Source organism: Sapajus apella, unplaced genomic scaffold (genome assembly GCF_009761245.1).
Source record: "Sapajus apella isolate SASKATOON/1434 unplaced genomic scaffold, GSC_monkey_1.0 scaffold33, whole genome shotgun sequence".
In the NCBI taxonomy this organism is placed as follows: domain Eukaryota; kingdom Metazoa; phylum Chordata; class Mammalia; order Primates; family Cebidae; genus Sapajus; species Sapajus apella.
Window position 1 is genome coordinate 23,401,913 of NW_022436973.1, and position 22,855 is coordinate 23,424,767.

The 22,855-nt window shown below is 46.2% G+C and overlaps 1 protein-coding gene across 1 annotated transcript in view; it reads right to left on the minus strand.

The window, feature by feature from the left end:
• Nucleotides 1-22,855, minus strand: part of TGM3 (transglutaminase 3) — a 48,344-nt gene that overhangs the window by 20,232 nt on the left and 5,257 nt on the right. Inside the window, exons 2-7 of the mRNA XM_032295627.1 lie at nucleotides 14,545-14,718; nucleotides 13,956-14,195; nucleotides 13,242-13,360; nucleotides 11,372-11,500; nucleotides 7,039-7,216; nucleotides 6,799-6,934 (exon numbers count right to left, since the gene is read on the minus strand). Of these exons, the coding sequence (XP_032151518.1) occupies nucleotides 6,799-6,934; nucleotides 7,039-7,216; nucleotides 11,372-11,500; nucleotides 13,242-13,360; nucleotides 13,956-14,195; nucleotides 14,545-14,718 (976 nt within the window). The remainder of the gene's footprint in view (nucleotides 1-6,798; nucleotides 6,935-7,038; nucleotides 7,217-11,371; nucleotides 11,501-13,241; nucleotides 13,361-13,955; nucleotides 14,196-14,544; nucleotides 14,719-22,855) is intronic.

Below are 22,855 nucleotides of genomic sequence, written 5' to 3' on the forward strand. Positions count from 1 at the left end.
TATGAGAATAAGATCATAAATGATTTTTATTTCTTTATGTATCCTGAAATTTTCTACAATTATTTTTTAAAGGCATCATAGCAATGGTCTCCAGGACCCAGCAAGAGTCTTTTTGAACAGGTTTTTAGGATCAGTCAGAGCTCAGCAAGGAGAAGGCAGGGGAAGAAATGTGGGAAGATGGTCCTAGGTGGGTGAAATAGGCAGGGGAGGGATGAGAAAGTGAATGAGAAAACCGAGTTTCACATTCAATTTGATCATGGCAGAGTACCCTAGGGGAAGGGCAAGTAGGTAAAAAAAAAAAAAAAAAATTTGATAAGTAGTTGTACTTTAATTCTTGCTTGCAAGGCAGGAATTTAAGCCAGAGCAGATAACAACTACATCCTGGTTCCTCCCTCATGCAAAAGCCAGCCACTTTAGTTACACGTAAATATTTGGGATATGCATCTTTCTAATGCCCAGTGGCGCCATGTGGAAACTCCGGCGTGAGTTTCTCGTTGTGTGTCACACTCTCTCCCCTTGCAACCTCGGGTTCCACTGCTTTCCTGAAGGTTTCAGGAGCAGGAGCTCAGGAGAGGACAGGCTGTGGGCATCAGAACTACCTGAAGCATTTATTAAAAAGTGCAGATTCCTGCTGCTCTCATCTTTCTCCGCCCAAATTAATTCTGATGCAATCTTTGACATTTATAAACCACTGCTCTAGAGACACCAACTGAGCTATGCTTCCCTTTGAATTCACAGAATTAGGAGACCCGGCCTAGAAAGTGGCCCCGATCCCCACCCTTCTGTGGGTAAACTCCCATTTGTCCTCCCAAATTCTGTTCAGTTACTACCTCTGCCAAAAGCCTTTCCTGACATGCTGAGAGAGTGCCAACCATACCTCTGTGCTATCTCCGAATCTTGGAAATAATTCATTGATTTTGTTGCCACTCCATAATCACTGAGCTATTTATGCAGCTATAAGTTCGGTCTCTAAGGCCCAGTTAGAAAACAAGACAAACAAGCAAAACCCCCCTCCAGCACAGTTCCTGCATCTTGTTCCTCCTGGTGCCCAGAGTCCAGTGTAGGTGTGCACGGAATCACGTCTGCTGAATTATTACTGCGCTGAAATCACTCTCCTTCGCTTCCTAAGGGCCTGGGAGCCAGCTCAGGACTAGTGGAGTCAGGCATTCAGAGGCAGAGGCTGTGGAGAGATTGCATGAGGAGCCAGTGGCTTGGCTGAGGTGTGGGTGCTGACAGCTCTTCTCTGAAAGCACTGCCCAACTCTACCTCCCTGGCAGGGCTGCGCAGTCTCTAGGTGCCTTCTACCTCAGAGCTCTGCAAAGTTTACATGTAGAGTCAGATCTATGACTCTAGAAATTGGGGGATCAAGTCAAATGGTTGAAGAAAAAAAGCCAGAAAAGCCAAGATAACCTTGCCTAAATTGTTCCAAATCATTCGGCTGCTGCTCAGTGGCTGAATACGCTCCAGAGACCCTTTGCAGCGGCCCAGAAAGAGGACATCTCCAAGAAGCATCCCAAACTGAGCTCCCTGGAAAGTGTCGTCACTCCGAAGAGAGTGAAATCTCTGGAGCTGTGTGCCTCCTAAGCCAAACCATTGGCATGAGCAGAGTGGCTTAGAAGAAAATTTACTCCACTGGCTGCTATGAATGTGATTAAGAGACCTAGAAAAAGGCACTGCAGTCCCCTGATCTGGCCCTTTGTTTTAATAGTGGAAAATTGAGGTGTAGCAAAGGCGAGAACTTACATAATGTTATATGTTTAGAGTGTCTAAATGTCTCCAGGTGTTTATCTGTAGACAAGTTTTTTCTCTTAGGGCTTTTGTTTTCTCATCCATAAAAAGTAATGTGGGGATGATACTAACAACGTCTGCCTCATTTGTGAAGATGAAACGCAAGCACTTAGAACAGTACCTGGCGCACAACAATTGCTCAACAAATTACCAGTTGCTGCTGTTACTACTGCTAAGCACTTCTAGTGCTCCATCTCCCTTGATTCTCACATTTTATTACTTTAGGCAAATCTGGACAAGGTTCTAAAACACTTTTCGGTAACATGCTAAGATTCAGATCAGAGGTTTTCTGTCCAAACTCCAGTTGCCCTTATATTAATGGTTCAATAATTTCACTCCAGGCAGAAACTGGCTCCTGGTTTAGCTCTCCCCTGCATGGGATTTAATGGGGAAGGAACAGTAGGGCTCCCTTGGGAGGGCTAGCTCTCTTACAGAAAGTGGAGTGGGCTGAAGTGACAGAGAATTAAAAAAATTTAAGCTGGCAAAGGACTTAAGGGATCATCTAGTTCTAGGTCAACCCTTATATTTCACATACGAAGAAACTTGGGACCAGAAGGATGAAGTGTCTTGCAAAAGCCTCACAGCAATTTGGCAGTAGGGCTGGAGCTAGTGCTTGGGACTCCCTGTCCTCATTCCCCAGCTGGCATGAGGGCTGGCTCCCCCAGCCATCAGCTGGAGGGAATGGAGTAGGGAGTAACTATCAGTTCCCTTGGCTTTCTGAGAAGGTTCAGAAAAGGGGAGGGGAGGAGAGAGGTGACAAGACCCTCAGGAACAGTCAGAGCTTCTGCACCTGGCACCCTCCCATGAGGCCACAGAAATGACTACGGAGCCACCCTAGAATGTCTCCATCAGTTCCTACATGTCCCAAAGGTGATGTTAAGCTGATGTGGGGGGCAGTGTGAATCAGTAACCAAGAGACCTGTGTTCTAATTCTAAATTTAGCTTAAAACCCCCACTTTCCTGCTTCCAGGGCGCCTTCCTTGAGGATTTCCTCCGAGTTCCCAATAGCCCTTTCTGAATCACTTCCCTGAACATCACACACCATGCTGTGTTGCTAATTAGCCTCTAGGAGTAGCTTCCCCACCCGCTGTCTCCTAACAGCACCGTAAACCTTTCAATGGAGGAACTGAGACTTAAGCTTTCCAAGTCCCTGCAGTTCCTAGTGTGCAGGATAATCACAGAAAAGATATGCCAAGGGGACCCCCAACTTGTCTGACCAACTATCTCCTTTTGCAGAAGAAACTAGTTAGGAATGGCATAGATCCAATGATCAGAGCTAGTTGCAATGGGATTTTGGACACAAGAACAAAGAAAAGCCCAGGGAAAAGAAAAGACACTCATTTATGAGAAGCTGAAAAACAGTCCGGCCACAAGGAAGCAATGTCATTCCAGAGAAAGTTGTGTATGTGCAGACCAAGAAAGAAACTCCTTAAATAAGCTTTCTCTCCCCCAATAAAACCCTGAAATCCATTGACCTGGGGCGAACTACTCACTCTCCTTCAGAAGGGAAGGGATGCTTTTATTACTCAGTTGGGTTGTTGTATGGAGTTGTTATTTATTTGTTTTAACAGCTTTTTCCATTATTATCTATTTTCCTTTCACTTTATACCCTTAGTTACATTGAGCACAATTCAGAAAACTTAGGCGTACTTATTCTGGGAATGATAAGTAATAAAAATATTTTATGTAGACTATCTCAAAATTGAACATCGAAAAATAAGATGGCATCTGTCATATGATTATCTAGCCATATACATGCATGTGAGCAATTATGTGTGTGTGTAGCCTTTGAAATGGATTAAAACAATAGATAAATATGTACTTTATATAGACACATAGATATCACTGTGTACACAGATATAGACATCCTTGTCAATTGCCATCCAGTAATAACTTGGTATGTGATATAACCTTAAACAGTTATAATAATATCTATTTTTATATCTACATAATATCTATCTGTCTATGCAGTTATAGATATATGTCTACACATTTTATATAACCTATTTCCAGCAGCATCTATCATAAAATTATGTGTGTGTGTGTGTGTGTTCACACCCATGTGCATTGATAGTGTGCACATAGTATATTTATGGTTAGGGATGTAAATGCCCAAATATATATAAAACGTTTTGGACAGGAACAGTGGCTCATGCCTGTAATCCCAGAGCTTTGGGAAGCTGAGGAGGGTGGATCACCTGAGGTCAGAGGTTCGAGACCAACCTGACCAACATGGTGAAACCCCATCTCTACTAAAATACAAAAATTAGCTGTGTGTGGTGGCACATGCCTGTAATCTCAGCTACTCGGGAAGCTGAGGTAGGAGAATTGCTTGAATCCGGGAGGCGGAGGTAGCAGTGAGCCAAGATTGTGCCATTGCACTCCAGCCTGGATAACAAGAATAAAACTCTGTCTTAAAAAAAACAAAAAAAAGTTTTCATCCAGAATCCAGAATAAACTCTGAGCTTTTCATTCTGACAACTAAGGCATATAATAAGTATATATATGCTAGGAGAAGATGTGTTGCTTTTCTTTTTCTCTTTAAGGAAGTGCTGGTCATGGCAATCAGGCAAGAAAAAGAAATAAAGCATCTTCAATTAGGAAAAGAGGAATTCAAATTGTCTCTATTTGCAGATGACATGATTGTATATTTAGAAGAGCCCATTGTCTCGGCCCAAAATTTCCTTAAGCTGAGAAGCAACTTCAGCAAAGTCTCAGGATACAAAATCAATATGCAAAAATCACAAGCATTTCTATACACCAGTAACAGACAAACAGAGAGTCAAATCATGAGTGAACTCCCATTCACAAAGAGAATACTACAAAGAGAATAAAATACCTAGGAATACAACTAACAAGGGATGTGAAGGACTTCTTCAAGGAGAACTACAAACCACTGCTCAAGGAAATAAGAGAGGACACAAACAGATGAAAAAAAAATTCCATGCTCAGGATTAGGAAGAATCAATATTGTGAAAATTGCCATACTGCCCTAACTGCCCTAAGTAATTTATAGATTCAATGCTATCCCCATCGAGCTACCATTGACATTCTTCACAGAATTGGAAAAAACCACCTTAAACTTCATATGAAACCAAATGAAAGCCTGCATAGCCAAGACAATCCTAAGTAAAAAAAAAAAAAAGCTGGAGGCATCATGCTACCTGACTTCAAACTATAGTACAAGGCTACAGTAACAAAACAGCATGGTACTGGTACCAAAACAGAGATATAGCCCAATGGAACAGAACAGAGGCCTCAGAAATAATGCCACACATCTACAACAATCTGACCTTTGACAAACCTGACAAAAACAAGCAATGGGGAAAGGATTCCCTATTTCATAAATGGTGTTGGGAAAACTGGCTAGCCATATGCAGAGAGCTGAAACTGGATCCCTTTCTTACACCTTATACAAAAATTAACTCCAGATGAATTAAAGATCTAAACATAAGACCTAACACCTTAAAAACCCTAGAAGAAAACCTAGACAATACCATTCAGGACATAGGCATGGACAAGGACTTCATGACTAAAACACCAAAAGCAGTGGCAACAAAAGCCAAAATAGACAAATGGGATCTAATTATACTCCAGAGATTCTGCACAGCAAAAGAAACTATTATTAGAGTGAACTGGCAACCAACAGAATGGGAAAAAATTTTTGCAATCTACCCATCTGACAAAGGACTAATATCCAGAATCTATAAAGAACTTAAACAAATTTACAAGAAAAAAACCAACTCCATTGAAAAGTGGGAGAAGGATATGAACAGACACTTCTCAAAAGAAGACATTTATGCAGCCAACAAGCATATGAATAAATGCTCATCATCTCTGGCCATTAGAGAAATGAAAATCAAAACCACATTGAGATACCACCTCACACCAGTTAGAATGGAGATCATTAAAAAATCAGGAGACAACAGATGCTGGAGAGGATGCGGAGAAATAGGAACACTTTTACACTGTTGGTGGGAGTGTAAATTAGTTCAACCATTGTGGAAGACAGTGTGGTGATTCCTCAAGGACCTAGAACTAGAAATACCATTTGACTCAGCAATCTCATTACTGGATATATACCCAAAGAATTATAAATCATTCTATTATAAAGATATATGCACATGTATGTTTATTGTGTCACAGTTCACAATAGCAAAGACCTCGAACCAACCCAAATGTCCATCAATGATAGACTGGATAAAGAAAATGTGGCACACATACACCATGGAATACTGTACAGCCATAAAAAAGGATGAGTTCATGTCCTTTGCAGGGATGTGGATGAATCTGGAAACTATCATTCTCAGCAAACTGACACAAGAACAGAAAACCAAACACCACATGCTCTCAATCATAAGTGGGTGTTGAACAATGAGAACATGTGGACACAGGGAGGGGAACATCACACACTGGGGTCTATCGTGGGGGTGGAGGGCTGGGTAGGGAGAGCAGGGGGTGGGGAAAGATAGGGGAGGGATAGCATTAGGAGAAATACCTAATGTAGATGACGGGGTGATAGATGCAGCAAACCACCATGGCACATGTATACCTGTGTAACAAACCTGCACGTTCTGCACATGTACCCCAGAACTTAAAGTATAATAAAAAAAGAGAAAGTTTATAAATAATTTGGATTATCTGAAATGAAACAAATGTATATTTCTTACTGGAAAAGTGACAGTTTCAACTTTTATCTTCTAAAGTCATATAAGGTCTAATGGATCCCATGAATTTAGAGTGAATTTAGGAGCCCTGTCTTTCACTAGGATCAGACCCTTTTTCTGACGGGAGCAAGATAGGACTAGCAGACTGCAGAGCACTGAGGAGAGGTGCCTTAGGTGCTGCTAAGTGTGTAATCAGTGTTGCCATCATTTCCATTCTATGTCCTTTGCTGACATGTTACTTGCCTTGCAACTCCTGTTTGGACCTGGGTCCCAGGAGAATGGTGAGAGTGAGAAGCCACTCAAAGGTGGTGCTCGAGGTTCAGGGAAAAGGTGAGATACTTACCATACGCTATCACTACCCTTGTCCAGGGGGTTTCCCATAGGGTCGTAGTACACGTCCACACTGAGATTTCGGTCTGTGTCATGAGCTGAGTTGAAGTTGGTGATCACCCGGGAAGGAATCCCCAAAGACCGTAGTGCTGCAAGTCAAGGTGTACGTGAGGACTCAGGTGGTGGAGGTGGTACATTGGTATACCCCACTGCCACTCACTGACCCAGCCAAGGCACGCCATACCCAAAGTACCTGTGTTGAGGGTCCCAGCAAAGACCCAGCACTGGCCATATCGGACTGGCCTGAAGCCAGATTTTTTCCAATCCTTAAGGATCTCCACGCTGCCGTTCCAATTCCTGGGGTCCCGGCCACCCGTGTAATTGCCGCTCCAATTTCCAGCAAGCACACCATTGTCATCGTTGCTATTGATCTGCGCAGAAACCACCCCCCCAAATGAGTCAGCGCTAATGCCTTTCCTAGGAAGAGTGACATACAGAATTCAGAGGACCAGGTGGGGAGATGAGGAAAGAAGGCAAGGACTGTGATTGAACTTTTCTTTGTCTTTCTAGGTGACTTGGGGAAGATCATTGTAACACTTATTCCCTACGGGTTTGGAGTGGTTTACGAGTTTAGAGGTGCTTTCCCAGACAGGCTGTGTTTGACTGTCCTTGATCCATACGTCACTCCTGTGCAGCAGGCCGACATGGGAAACAGACAGTGCAGCTTGTCTGTGGCAAGGCAGGGGCACAAATCCAGCTTGCAGAGGACTTCTGGCAGGAACTAATGGCTATCACTGTTATATGTATGCCTGGGAGTCCATGGTTTGAAACTTTTTTTTGGTGTATTGTCTTACAAAAGGATCAGTTTATTTATTTATTTTTTGTTAGTTTTTGATATGGGGTCTTTCTCTGTCACCCAGACTGGAGTCCAGTGGCGTGATCTCGGCTCACTGCAACCTCCGCCTCCTGGGTTCAAACAATTCTCCTGGTTCAGCCTCCAGAGCAACTGGGATTACAGGTGTGCACCACCATGCCCAGCTAGTTTTTGTATTTTTGGTAGAGACAGAGTTTCACCATGTTAGTCAGGCTGACTGCAAGTGATCCGCCCACATCAGCTTCCAAAGTACTGGGATTACAAGTGTGAGCCACTGCCCACAGCCAAAAAGATCACTTTAGAACTTCAGCAACTAACTTCTTCTTGGAAAGAATAAAGATAGAGAATTTCTTTTCTTTCATTCCTTCAGCTATTTGTTAATTTGTTAGTTTACTCATTCATTCATTCATTCATTCAGTTTAAGGCGCGGTTCTAGTCTAAGTGACACAACCAAGAGGCAGCCTGAAAAGATCGCGGGATGAGAAATCAAGAGGCTTGAGTTCCACTGTCTTTTAGGGACATACCTGGAAATATTTACAGGTGAAATGATGATAAATGTGTACTGTCTAAGATTTCTCAAATCATCTGTGAAAGAGAGGGCCGGAGATGAAATGACACTGGCCCTGAAGAGGTAATTGTTGAAGGTTATGATGGGTACACAGGAGTTCATTATGCTCTTCTCTCTACTTTTATATAGGTCTGAACTTTTCCATAATAAAAGTTAAAAGAGAAAGAGAGGAGACACCGAGGTTAGAAGCCCCACCTGGACACTTGCCAACTTGATGATTGCACAAAGGTCCATTCACCTCTCTGGGCCTTAGTTCTTCACCTTCCAACAGGGAAGGGAATTTTCAAGGGAAAGTTAGGACAAAGGCCTTCTGAGGTGTCTTCCGCAGTCAAGGGTCAGGGTCGATGAAATGGATCCTGGTCCAGCCTCTCATTGCAGTCATTTATGTCAACTGTGGAATGAGAGGCTGGACCAGGATCTCTGATGGCTCCTCCAGCCTGTGAGTCCCACCCCCTCTCCTTGGAGTGCCTGTAAGTGGCAAGGCCTATGAGAATGGACAGTCTGGACACAGAAGGATCCTTGCCCAGGACAGGCTATGCCCAGCCTTGCCAGCCCCTCAGTGCAGTGATGAGTTCTGCACCCCTTCCGGGAGGGCCTGGGCTGTCATGGCAGAGTCAGGCAAGACAGGGCCTCCTTCAAGATGGAAGGTTGTGCAGCCCTTCCCCGTCTCCTGAGTCACTGGTGCTCCAGCCTTCAAAGTGGCAATCAGCACCGTCATCTCTGGTGGAAAGATGAGCATTTCAAAGCTCTGCACAGGCCATAATTAGCTCATGGCCCAGCCCAACTGGGAGTTCTGAAAAGAGCATCAGGGAGGTGCAGCTGAGGAAATTGGCTCCACGATAAAGTGGTTTGGCCCTGGGGTGCGAGTGAGTCAGCGGCCGCAGGAGCCGCTGGCCTCACCCACTCTCTCCGGGGCCAAAGAGGCTCGGCTTTCTAAGGGACCAGGGCTTTAATCCCAGCTCTTCCAGGTCATTTGGTTTCAAGGTTCTGCTCCAGGCTCACTTCCTCTCCATGCCCTCCCTCGGCTACTCTGGTCCTCATTCATCTCCTTAGAGCCTCTGAGTTCCCCGGGCCTTCCTTACCCCTTTCCTGCGAGGTTCGGTCTAAGACTCAGCTCTTTCCAAAAGCCCTCTCAGATGCACACCAGATTTTTATCATGCAGCTGAGAAGTTATTCACATTTCTAACCAAGTAACTAGCTCATTAGCATGGACATATCCAGCTCAAAAGTCAAGAGATCAAGAAATGCCTAAACCATGAACCACATAAATAAATAAACAAAGGTTACAGCATATCTGGGAATTATTTAGTTTAAGAGGGTTAAAGAACTCACTCTGACATTTTGACTTTTAGCCATTTTTTTTTTTTTTGAGACAGGCTCTTGCTCTGTCACCCAGGTTGGAGTGCAGTGGTGCAATCATAGCTCACTGCAGCCTGCAACTCATGGGCTCATGTGATCCTCCCACCTCAGCCTCCCAAGTAGCTGGGATTACAGGCATGTGCCACAATGCCTGGCTCCTGTGTGTGTGTGTGTGTGTGTGAGTGTGCGTGTGCGTGTGTGTGTGTGTGTGTGTGGATGAGGTCTCACTATGTTGTCCAGGCTGATCTCAAACTCCTGGGCTCAAGTGATCCCCTGCCTCAGCCACCCAAAGTCCTGGGATTACAGGTGTGAACCACTGTGCCTGATCATGACTTTCAGCTTTTTAACTTACAGCTTTTGTGCAGGTTGATCTAGGTTTAGGTATTTTGCATGACTATTTTTGGAAACAGGCTCTTCCTCTATAACCCAGGCCTGAGTGCAGTGGTGCCATCACAGCTGACTGTAACCTCAAGCTCCTGGGCTCAAGCAGTCCTCCTGCCTCAGCCTTCTGAGTAGCTGGGACTACAGGTATGTGCCACCAATGCTTGGCTAATTTTTGTTTGTTTATTTGAGATAGGGTCTCACTCTGTCACCCAGGCTGGAGCACAGTGGCATGATCTTGGCTCACCACAACCTCTACCTCCTGGGCTCAAGTGATCCTTTCACCTCAGCCTCCCAGGTAGCTGGGACTACAGGCACATACTACCATGCCCTGCTTTTTTTTGTTTTTGTTTTCGTAGAGACAGAGTTTTGCTATGTTGTCCAGGCTGGTCTCGAACTCCTGGGCTTAAGTCATCCACCCCCCAAAGTGCTGGGATTACTGGTGTGAACCACTGTGTCTGCCTATGCCTGGCTAGTTTTTAAAAAAAAATTTCTGTAGAAATGAGGTTTCACTATGCTTCCTGGGCTGGCGGCAAACTCCTGGGCTCAAGCCATCTTCCCGCCTCCATCTCCCAAAGCGCTGGGATTGGAGGCATGAACCACCATGCCCAGCCTGGATGGAGACATTCTCTACACAATGAGTGCAGAACCACAGATTCCTCCTAGGGGATATAGCTTGGGTGTGTCTGTGTGTGTGTATGTGTGAGAGAGACTGTGTGTGTGTGAGAGAGAGAGTGTGTGTGCATGACTATGTGTGTGTGAGTGTGTGTGTGAGAATGTGTGAGAGTGTGTGTGTGTGTGTGTGTGTGTGTTGTAGGGGCACAGGCCTTTTGTATGGAGGCCTTGTTCTGGTCTGACTTGCACGCCTTGTGCCTTGAGCAAGCCATTTCAGCTCTCCAGGTTTGTTTCCCCATCTAGATCATGAATGAGGCGGCCTACCATCTGACACTCTGGGCTGTGCTCTGGGCTGTGGAAGAGATGGGTTAGGCAAAGGAGGTCACCACCTCCAGTTCAATAGGGGACTTGCTTACTTTCCCAGGAGGCTCAGTGATGGAGCAGAGGCCTAGTTTTGCATCCTCCCCTCCTCCTATCCTTGGCAGGCACCCAAAGAACAAGTTCCCTTTTCCTCTGAGAAAGGCTTCACAATGTGGAAAGGGCTTTGAAGCCAGCTGGACCTGCATCCGGCTCTGCCTCTGCCATGTACTCACTGTGTGCCTCAGGCAAGCCCTGTAACTTAGAGGGGCCTCATGCTCGAAGTTGGTAAGATGCGGATGGTTCTAACCACCCGCTGTAATTGGTGAGGATTTGAATGAGATAACATCTGAAAAGAGTGTGCGTGCCTAACCCATAGGTGGTGTTCAATACATGATGACAACTAGTTGTGATCATTTTCATGTTACTCACCATGGCACTTAGCACCCGGCCAACGTATTTGGGGTCATTTCTGTGGGCCACGTCAGTAGCAGCGTCACGGCGGTAATTCAGACTCCTATCCAAGATTGAGAGGCAGATGCTCAGAATGTCTTCTTCAAACTGTTTAGAACGAGACCATATATTACAATGAAAGAAATGACAAGAAGAATTGGCTCAAGAATGAAACTACACTGGTGAGAACCACAGAACAGTCAGATCCTTTGACTCTGTGGCCTCTGGAACCTAGAGCAACTGAGGATAGTCACCACGCCCAGCCCTCAACCCTGCAGACTCATCCAGAGCACTCACTATGCACAGGACCCTGTGTGCTTCCTCAAAGACAGCTTTTGAAATAAGAGAGACAGAGAGAGAGAAGGATAATAAATTTAAAAATTATAAGAAAGAAAAAAGCATATGACCTTGCCAGACTCTTCCTAAAGTGAATGCATGGGACGCAGCCAGGGCTAGCCGACTCCCCGGCTGCCACAACCTCAGGAGCGAGTCGTTTAGCTTGTCTTCCCTCGATTTCTCCATCTGTATAATCAGGCCAAACTCATCTTAGAGTTTCCTCCTAGCTCTGCCTACAATCCCTTTTTTTTTTTTTTGGGACAGAAATGAGCCCAGGCCATCTAGGCTCATTGCGACCTCCGCCTCCTGGGTTCAAGTGATTTTCCTGCCTCAGCTTCCCGAGTAGCTGGGATAACAGGCACGTGCCATCACTCCTGGCTAATTTTTGTATTTTTAGTAGAGACAGGGTTTCACCATATTGGCCAGGCTGGTCTTGAACTCCTGACCTCAGGTGATCCACCCACCTCAGCCCCCCAAAGTGCTGAGATTACAGGTGTAAGCCACCACACCCGGCCTGCCTACGATTTTGGGCATGCTATTGAGACTTCTGGAGAACTAGTATACAAATAAAATCTCTTGCTAAAGTATATCTATTTGAAGTGATTTTCACAAAATAAGGCGTAATCGAAGTCATTGCTTCTCAAACTGAGAAGGCCGGGCTCCTCTTGCCTTAGGTCTTTGCATTTGCTTTTCCTTCTGCCTGATGCTCTTTCCCAAGATCTCCGTCTGGTGCCCTTGTCTTCTTCAGGTTCCTGATCAAAGGCTCCTCCCTGAGTGAGGCCCTCCCTGACCATGCCATCAAAAAACTGGCCTGTCTTCCACTCATAGGTGCACTCTGTGCCCTATCCTTCTCTTTTTTCCTTCCTCCCAATAAAGGAGATAGCCGATTTTCTCTGGTTGACCACAGACAGGTTCTGCAGATGGTCCAAGCGTACATCCTTCTGATATCCAAGGCACCCAGCCCGAGGTGCTTTATTCTAATGCCTTTGTCTGGTGGATAAAATAAAAGATGGAGGGCATCCCTGAAAGTTGTCTAAACTGACTAACTCTGAGAACTCTGTAGACTCAAATGGGAATCACTGTAATAAAGAACCAAGTGGCTATGGCTTGGAGAGGCTGAATGAACACACTAAGGAAGTTTCACCACATTTTTCCATGGAATGAAAAACAGAAGCTACATGACTGTCCCCAGTGTCTCTAGTGGGCCTTATATTTATTTGTGCACCATAGCACCAATACTGCTTCATCACATCCATTGAGTTACGTGTGTGTTCTGTCTTGCTCACTAGATTGCGACCCCCTCAACAATGGATCTGTCTTATCTTCTGTATCCTTAGTGTGGATCCCAGGGTCTGGCACATAATAGGTGGTCAATAAAAGTCTTCTGAAGGCAAGAACAAATCGAAGGGCAGGCAGATGGACCGATGTGGGACTTCCCATTGATCTGTGGGGCAAGATGCTGAGCTTCTTGGGTAACAGGGACATTACCCTCAGCCTCTTATGACCCTTTTACCTGTCCAAAGTTCCAGCCAATCATGCCAATTCGGTTTGTGCTTCCCGCATAGATGATGCCGGCATCTTCCTGAACATACTCTTCTCTCTCAGCATGGTTACCCATAAAGACACTATCCACTGTTTGATACAAAAAGCAGACACCAGGCACTAGAATCCTAGGAGGACTGTATGGATACTTCCTCCTCTCCTACCGCTCCTGAACTGGCCTGGGGTTTGGAGCAAGGCCCACCATTAGCCCTCCCCACCTGACCCTTGGGCTATAATTCTTCCAACTCCAATTGTGGGAACTATGAGCTGGAAAGAGAAGCTAGGATGACCCGGGGGTCTGAAAATGAGACAGCAAGGATGAGACACCTGCTCTTTCTGGCAGGAAGCTATCTCCATGCTGCGGAATTATACTGTGGTATTGTCCCTTAGAAGGAACCATGCTATGCAGTTTGTAAAAGCTCAGTGTGACCTCCACAATATTCCCAGAAGAAACAGCAGGATGTCCATTTAATGGTGAGGACTTTGGGACTTGGAGAGATTGAGGGACTGCCCAGACCCAGACAGCTGCTTACATGTCAGAGCTCCTCATTTCTAGCTTCGTGCCCTTTCCACAGCCCATGGACTTTTCCTAACCAAACGTGAGCCTGTGAAGATCATTTCCCCCACCTCCTTTCTCTTTTCTAGCTTAGGCCAGGGCTGAGAGTGTGCGTGGTTAGACACCTACCGTTCAGCCAGGGATTAAAAAGCAGTATGAACTTCCCAAGGTTCACAGAGGAGACACCGCCCTGGGAGGAGATCTGGAGGGCCATTGTGTACCGTCCTATGGGTGCGCTGGCGGGACTGGAGATGTTGATGGTCACAGTATTGCCGTTGCTGGCCTGGAGCACTGCACTCCAGCCTCCGCTACTGCCATTGGAGAGTGGAAACACGGCCTTCGTCATGGCCGACTCTGAGGGGTAAGGCCCTGTCAAAGAAGACAGAAGTTGAGAGAAACTGGCAAGCACTGGTCAGACTGTGGAGAGACCAGGCTCCAATACAGCCCCCCTCCTGGGGACGTGAGCCAACGCAGCACCATGTTCTAGCACTGGAAGTAACCAGAGCAAACATACAGGCCAGATCCCTCTTGATTTGAGGATGATGACTCTCAGGCTCAGAGATGGACAGCAACTTGCCCAAGGCCACACTGAATCAATGACAGATCAGGGCTAAACCCCAGGGCCCAGTGGTCCCAGTGTGGCCCCCATCACTCCTTGAATGCACGAGGGCTATGTAGGTATGTGTGTGTTTGGGCAGGGAGAGGAACGCGCAGGTACCTGTGGAGACAATGAACTCCAGTCTTTCTCTAGAGCCAAGGCCTTTGTTCATGGTCATTAAGACCTGGAAGTTTTGGCCTCTCCGCAAGATGAGCTCCTGGCTGGAGAACTTGTCTGTGTGATGCGCTTGCCGGTTGAAGGCCGTCTGCCAGTTGATACTCTGGAGTTCTAGAGCTGTGAGACAGAGAGGAGAACCTGAAGTCCTAGGAGGTAAGGCACGGTGGTGTGGGGGAACAGTGTAAGTTACCAAAGACAGGCTGCAGGGTGAGGCTTGTCAAGGGCAGAGCCAAATTCCTAGAATAACATTAAAATCCAAAGACCTTGACCTTGCATAGCAAGAAGGTCACAACCTATTCCCAGTCAATCTTTCAAGACAGTTATGCCAGCTCCCAGGATGCAAGATTATAGAAAATGCTCTGCCCTTTCAGACAGCTGAACCTCTGTGCATCCTGTTCCCACAGCTGAGAGTGTCTTTCCGCCCTCCATCTGCCGAACTGTCACGCACCCTTAAGGAACGGGCCAAATGTTCAGCGGAGCTCCATCTGATCAATGAGGAGAACTAGGTCACCACAGCACCTACGTTCTGTCTGCTTTCAGCATTTCTCATTGCTTTGTGGATAGGGACTCCAACAGAATGTAAGGGAGGGGCTAGGCACGGTGCCTCACACTTGTAATCCCAGCACTTTGGGTGGCTGAGTCTGGCAGATCACCTGAGGTCAGGAGTTCAAGACCAGCCTGGTCAACATGGTGAAACCCTGTCTCTATTAAAATACAAAAACTTAGCTGGGTGTGGTTGCAGACGCCTGTAATCACTTGAATTGGGGAGGTGGAGGTTGTAGTGAGCCAAGGCCGTGCCATTGCACTCTAGCCTGGGTGGCAAGAGCAAAACTCTGTCTCAAAAAAAAAAACAAAAACTGAAAGGAGGATACTTCTCTTACATTCATCACCCTGGTTTGGCGTCTTAGTCGTCCCTTTGTATGTTTCCAGACACCAAGCACGTTTTGCCTCTCCAGCATCCAGCAAGTGTTTGCTTTTGCATCCTTTACCTTCTCTGTATTTGCAGTGCCTCGATGTTGGCCTGGACCTCTGAGGCTGGGGAGGCTGGCGGAGACTCTGAGTAGTGTTTCTAGGCCTACAGATTGGGGAATCCTTGACCCAAAAGAGACTTGCAAATGCTCACTGGCAAGAGCTGTTTATAGGAGCAGGTCAAAGGCTGTGAAATACCTAGATAAGACCTGAGGACAAACATCTCAAAATCCACCCTCCTGATTTCTACTCCTGTGACTATGAGATGATGGAGTTAAACTGAGAAGGGTTTATGAGAGATGCCACAAGTGACAAGGCATTCGCTGATACCAACTTTTTGGGAAATCTTCCTATGAGTTTTGTTTGAGAGGTTACATCACCCCTTCCTCTGCAAACCAAACTGGTCTCTGTCTTTGCAAAGAGGCCACAGCTCTGATGAGAGTGTGAGGGTGCATTCCAGTGCCAGACACGGCTCTTTTTTATATGTGTCCACCTCTCTGCATCAGAACATGCCTTCTTAATCTTTTATTCTGTTTTATTTTTGAGTCAGGGTCTGACTCTGTTGCCCCAGGCTGGAATGCAGTGGTGTGGTCTCGGCTTACTGCAACTTCTGCCTCCTGGGCTCAAGAGATTCTCCCACCTCAGCCTCCCGACTACAGGCGCAAGCCACCACACCCAGCTAACTTCTGTATTTTTTGTAGAGACAGGGTTTTGTCATGTTGCCCAAGCTGGCCTCGAACTCCTGGGCTCAAGAAATCACACCTTGGCCTCCCAGAGTGCTGGGATCACAGGCATGAGCCACTGTATCCAGCCCCCTCTTGATCTTTATATTCTGATGCCTAGCACACCGCTTGACTGTATTAGGGTAATTAGATAAATAAATCAATGGAGGAATAAATAAACAAACAAAGACTGATGTCATGAGATGACCATCATGACAACAGCTCACAATTTAGTCTACAAGGAAAAGTGAATATAAAGTATTTATTTGATAAAAATATTAGAACGACTGTTATTCATAGGACATTGTGTGAGGCACAATGCTGGGAGTGTAGACGTGTATGAAGTGTGCTTGTCACTCTCCAGGAGCTTCGGCAGTGGATAAGACAAGCAGAAGTGATCATGAATGACAGAATGGGGTAAATCCAGGAAAGGTGTATGAGAGATGCAGGCGAGAAAAAAAAGTCACTTTCAGTTGTAGGGATCAGGAAAAGTTACATTGAAAATGCTGGGCCTTGAAAGGAGAGACAATTTTGTCTGGTGCCCATAGAGCAGCCTGCATTCTAGACAGTGGGAAGCAGAGGCCCAAAGGTGCAAGAGAAGGAATAATGTAATTTGTCTAGAGCGGGGTCCCTACATGGAAAAAGCGAGAAGGGTGATGGGGGCCAGGGCCAGAATGGGGAGGGGCTCCCACTCTAGAGTACTGGAGATGGGGCAAGAGGGTCACCACAGGTACCCTATCCAGTAAAATTAGACTCCCTGGGATGGTGAGCCATCCTGCCATTGAAGAGAGGCTCAAGAGGTGAGCTTACTCCCAGGTCAGGGTGCTAAAATTCATTCATTCAAACATCCACTTGTTCATTCATTTAACAAATATTCATTGATAATGAATATTTACTAGTGATATCAGTTTATCAATGGATATTTAACAAAGATCCATTGATAATAAATTAGTAGGTTTTTACACAAATTCGGGGAAACTGAGACATCCAATCCATAAGGATCTGTTGAATGAAGGAAAGAAGTAAGGGAGGACAGGAAGGACAGTGGGAGCAGGGGGAAAATGAGCATTCCTGCCCCGGAATAGCCAACAGAGAGAACCCAGAACTCAGACACTGGCAAACACTGTGTACAGCTGGGTTGATACATGCCAGATCTCTCTAGGGAAACGGCCCCAACTTTCTACCCCTGCCTCCTGCCAACCTTGCTCACCACTTTCTGTGCATCCCAGCCAGTTGTGGTTTGGTAGAGCTTTACTTGCTTTAGAAAAAGAAAGGCTAGCTGGGTGCAGTGGCTCATACTGTAATCCCAGTATTTGGGAGGCCAAGGCGGGTAGATCACTTGAGGTCGGGAGTTCGAGACCAGGCTGGCCAACATGGCAAAACTCCATCTCTATTAAAAATTAAACAATTAGCCTGATATGGTGGCAGATGCCCGTAATCCCAGCTACTCAGGAGGTTGAGGCAGGAGAATCACTTGAACCTGAGAAGCGGAGGTTGCAGTGAGTCAGGATCGTGCCACAGCCTTGGTGACAGAGTGAGACTCCATCTCAGAATAAAAAAATAAAAGAAAAAGAAAAAAGAAGAGTTCTCAAATAAGAACCTCTGGGAATATATTTTTTAAAAAGGGGAGGCTCTATGGAACACATGGATTCAGACCACTTGAGCTTTCCTAGAGATTCTTCACCCCACTTCCAAACCCCAAAGGATGCATGTCCATTTCCAGGTAAAGCTCGCTGTAGACCATGAATTCTTTGAAAGTGGAAAGTCTGACTCCAGGTGGCTCTTTGTCCAGCACAGGGGTAAGGAAAGAGGGGCGGGGTACTCAGCATCTCTTGCTGGCACCTGCCTCACCCAACAGGCCCACACCCTTCTTTGCTCCACCAAAGTTTATGCATTGTTTACTGTGGCTGTGTCAATAGTAAAGGCCTCTCCCTTTCATCCCAGAGATCAATGTCTTGTCCCTAGAGAGGATGACAAAGAAAAGACTGAGCTCCAGGGTGCCTCCCAAGAAAAGAGGCACCTGCAAAAGAGAGATGAGGGGCACTTTGCATGCCCCACCAAGTCAGACCTGGGGTGACTGTGGTGGTGATGGTCATGGTATTAACTGAAGTTTACTCGGCATTTGTGTGCCAGCCATCTTTCGAAGTGTTTACACGCATTAGCTCATTAACTCCATGAGGCAGGCATTGTAACCATGCTGTTTTACAGACAAGGAAGCCAAGGTGTAGAGAAACCAAGTACCTTGATCATGGTCACCCCACTCTACAGTGGAGGACTGCAGGCTCCAGATCCCGCACCATTATCTTTGCCTTTTCTGACACCAAGCATGAGCCCCCACAGCACCAAGGAGCTTTGCTAACTGGTAGGGTGGCTGTGGGATGTGCCAGACTGCTCTGAGCTGGAGGAGGAGGAAAAGTGGGGCTCACTTTTTTCATCCACCTTCTTTATGTCAACTGCTAGGCACAGTCTACAGAACACGTTATGTATGTCGTCAATGAAATCTTACAACGAGAAACCAAGGCTCAGAGAGACTAGGTAGTTTATCTGAGGTCACTTACCTGATAATTGGCAGAGCCAGGATTCTGAACCTAGGTGTGGCATAATGAGAAATACATATTTGATTTCTCCTTTTTCTTGGCACCAAGTTCCTGAAACCCTTGGAATCCCCAAAATAATGAGCGACTTTTTGTATTCTAATGAGATGACTGGTACTGGAGGCTCCTGGATAGCCTCAGGATGGGAGCTGGTTGCCAGGGGAGCAAACCAGTGATTAGAGGGTTGGGACTTTCAGCCTCATGCCCACTATCCACCTCCACAGAAGGCAGAGGGACTGGAGATTGATTTCATCACCAATGACCGATTTAATCAATCATGCCTATAAATGAAGCATGATTTCATCAATCATTCCTATAAATGAAGCCTTCATAAAAACCCAAACCCCAAAGGATAGAGTCTGAGGAGCTTTCAGGTTAAACACATAGAAGTACTGGGAGGGCATGGGGGCTCTGCGCCCCTCCCACACCTGGTCCCAGGCATCTTTTCCATCTGGCTGCTTCTGAGTTGTATCCTTTTATCACAAGCTGGTCATCTGTTTTTCTGAGTTCTGTGAGCTGTTCTAGCAAATCTCCAGACCTGAGAAGGGGCCGGTGGGAACTCCCAATTTAAATCTGGTCGGTTAGAAGCACAGCTGACAATTTCTGAAGCAATGGCATCTGAAGCGGGGGGCAGTCTTGTGGGACTGAGGGGTGTGTGCACACCCTGCGGGCTGCGTGCTAACTCCAAACAGTGTGAGAATTCAGCTGAATTGTAGGACACCCAGTGGGTGTCCACTGAGAATCACTTGGTATGAGACCAAACCCCACACCTTTGGTGGCTAGGAAGTATTGAGAGTAGCCTGGAAGAAAAAACAGTGTTTCCTTTACACCAGGCCTTACTGACCCTACCCTGTAACCGTGGTCCTGAAACCTCCTTCCAGAAGAGGATCTCATGCAGAATTCTGAGTCCAGAAGGTGCCCTAAGTGGTGAGGGGTCCTCATGCTGCATCATCCATCTGCTAGCATTTGGATTCTGACAGAGGGGAGAGGATGAGCTCCTGGAAGGAAAACATCTCTTCCAAAAGAGCCATCTTCAGGGGAGCTGGACAAAGGGACAGGCTGCTCTGCAATCTGAGTAGGGCATGTCAGCTGAGAGCGTGCTCATCAAGCTCCTGATGTGGTTCTGAAACCTTTCTCCCCTCACCAGCTGCCTCCCTCAGGCATCGTCCTATCCCTGAACTCTAAGATTGCTCTGCCAGCCCCCAAATCAAGGATCCGATGATCCTGCCCCCCCAACCCCAATGCCCTCGACATAACACTAATCACAGCCCACTCTGTCAGAATGTGTAGGAAGGGAGAAGGGGATAAGGTCCCCAACTGTTTAAGGTTCTCAAGTTTACAGCTTTATGTGCATTTACAAACCTCAGGGCTGTCTTCTGTACCAGTCTGGGTGAAGGGAGGAGAAGAAGAGAAAAGAGTCCCATGATTCCCGTAACTGACTCACCAACTTACACACTTAAAATAAATCAGTGGGAAAAGAAACCTTAGAGACAAATCACATATTCCTAACCCTTATTTCAGACATGAGCGCACAGAGGCCAGAGAGGTGGTTTGCCCACAGTGTGACGTCTCTAAACTCTGATGCCAGCGCTCACCTTATAATTCCATGCCACCTCCCTGAGTTACTGCTGAACTCCTAGGGCAATTTCTCGGGTTTTTTTTTTTTCCCGAGAACATAGGTGCCAGCAGCAATCCTAATGTGGTAGACTGCCAGATAAATATCTATCCTGATGTTGAATTGCCCTCTTTCCTGGTGATGAAATCCCCCATACGTATAGGCACTACTTTCCCAGGCTCCACTCTGGCTCAGCGGCCATGAGGGTAAGTTCAGGCCAAAAGCTTAGAGGCAGAAGTTACAAGAGTTAACTTCCAGGAAATCTCTCTTTTAAAAAATTCAGGTAGAATTCACATAACATAAAAAAATCACCATTTAAACCACTTTAAAATGTACAATTCAGCGGCATTTAGTTCATTCACAATGTGCAACCATCTCCACTATCTAATGCCAGAGCTTTTTCATCACTCCCTAAAGAATCCCCCAATCCATTAGCAGGAACTCCCCATTTCCTCCAATCCCTAGCCCCTGACAAACCCAACTCTTTCTGTCTCTATGGATTTGCCTATTCTGGGCATTTGATTTATTTATTTTTGAGACAGAGTCTCCCTCTGTCGCCCAGCTCACTGCAACCTACACCTCCCAGGTTCAAGTGATTCTCCTGCCTCAGCCTCCCAAGTAGCTGGGGTTACAGGCATGCATCACCATGCCTGGCTAATTTTTTGTATTTTTAGTAGAGATGGAGTTTCACAATGTTGGCCAGGCTGATGTTGAACTCCCAGCTTCAAGTGATCCACCCACCCTGGCCTCCCAAAGTGCTGGGATTACAGGTGTGAGCCACCTCACCTGGCCCTATTCTGGGCATTTCATATATTAACAAATGGGATCACACGATATGTGGCCTTTGGATCTGAGTTATTTTACTTAGGGCAATGTTTTCAGGGCTCAGTCATGTTGGAGGATGTGTCAGTAGTTCATTCTTTTCTTATGGCTGAATGATCATCTGTTAGATGAATATTCCATGGTTTGTTGATGCATTCATCAGCTGATGGACATCTGGGTCGTCCCGACCTTTCAGCTACTGTGAGTAGTGCTGCTATGAACGTGTACATGCAAGTGTTTGTTTGAATACCTGTTTTCAATTTTTCTTTTTAGAAAACCTCTTTGTAAAAACAGTTGGCAAATGCCCTTTGTCTGTTTTCTTCCTCTTGTGCCATCCTGCTGTCTGGAGTGTGGGTGTGACATGGACAGGGCTCTAGCAGCCACCTCAGACCATGCAGAGCCATACGTACCCTAGCAATGGCAGGGCAGAGACTGGACAGAGCTGGGTCCTGAGGATGGTGCCACCTCCCAGTCACCTGGCCTGCCCAGACCTGCCTGCATCTGGGCGGCCTGTGTAAGGAAGAAAGAAACTTTTGTCTTATTTTTCTAAGCCATTGTTTTGGGGAATTCACTGTCAATCACAGCCAAACATAGTTGCAAGTATGTTAATGTAACCCCTGCCCATTTATTCTGTGGTCCCTCTTTGGCAGGGGTCATGTGAAAAGCATAGAGAAACACTCCGGACTGTGAAAGGGAATTTGCTAGTCAGCCGTCCCAATCCTTACCAGCCCGGCTCTGTAATCAAATCACCTGCAGCAGACGGGTGTGTGATGGAACTCTCATCTCCTATTCCAAGGAGGACCATGCCACAGAGGGGCTCAAAGGGGGCCCAGCATGGAGTGACGCTACTCCAGTGGCTGGGACTATCCCTAGCCTCCACCCAGACTCTATTTCCCACATCTTTTATCTAGACTTAGGTGCATTTTTATCTTATAAAAGTCTAGAGTTAATAAGGGCTGATAGAAATGCTAAAATGTGGCTGGGCACAGTGGCTCATGCCTGCAATCCCAGCACTTTGAGAGGCCAAGGCGGGTAGATCACCTGAGGTCAGGAGTTCGAGACCAGCCTGGCCAACATGGTGAAACCCCATCTCTACTAAAAATACAAAAATTAGCTGGGCATGGTGATGCATGCCTTTAGTTCCAGCTACTTGGAGGCTGAGGCAAGAGAATCACTTGAACCCAGGAGGTGAAGGTCGCAGCGAGCCGAGATTGCGCCACTGTACTCCTGCCTGGGTGACAGAGGGAGATTGTGTCTCAAAAAAAAAAAAAAAAAAAAAATGCTAAAACGCATCTAGCTGAGTGGTTTTTGAACTCTATTGAGAAAGGCCAAATCAAGAAATCTATCTAATAGTCTTTACACACATAGATCTGGAACTGACACAAGGTTTCACAGGGCTAATGCTTACTATGTATCAATGTAATCTGATATTTTCTCTTCTGCTTTTTGTTTTTTCTCCATGGCTGCTTATAGTTCACTAAACTCATTTCACAACCTGCTAATGGATGGCAACTGGCAGCTTGAAAAACAGT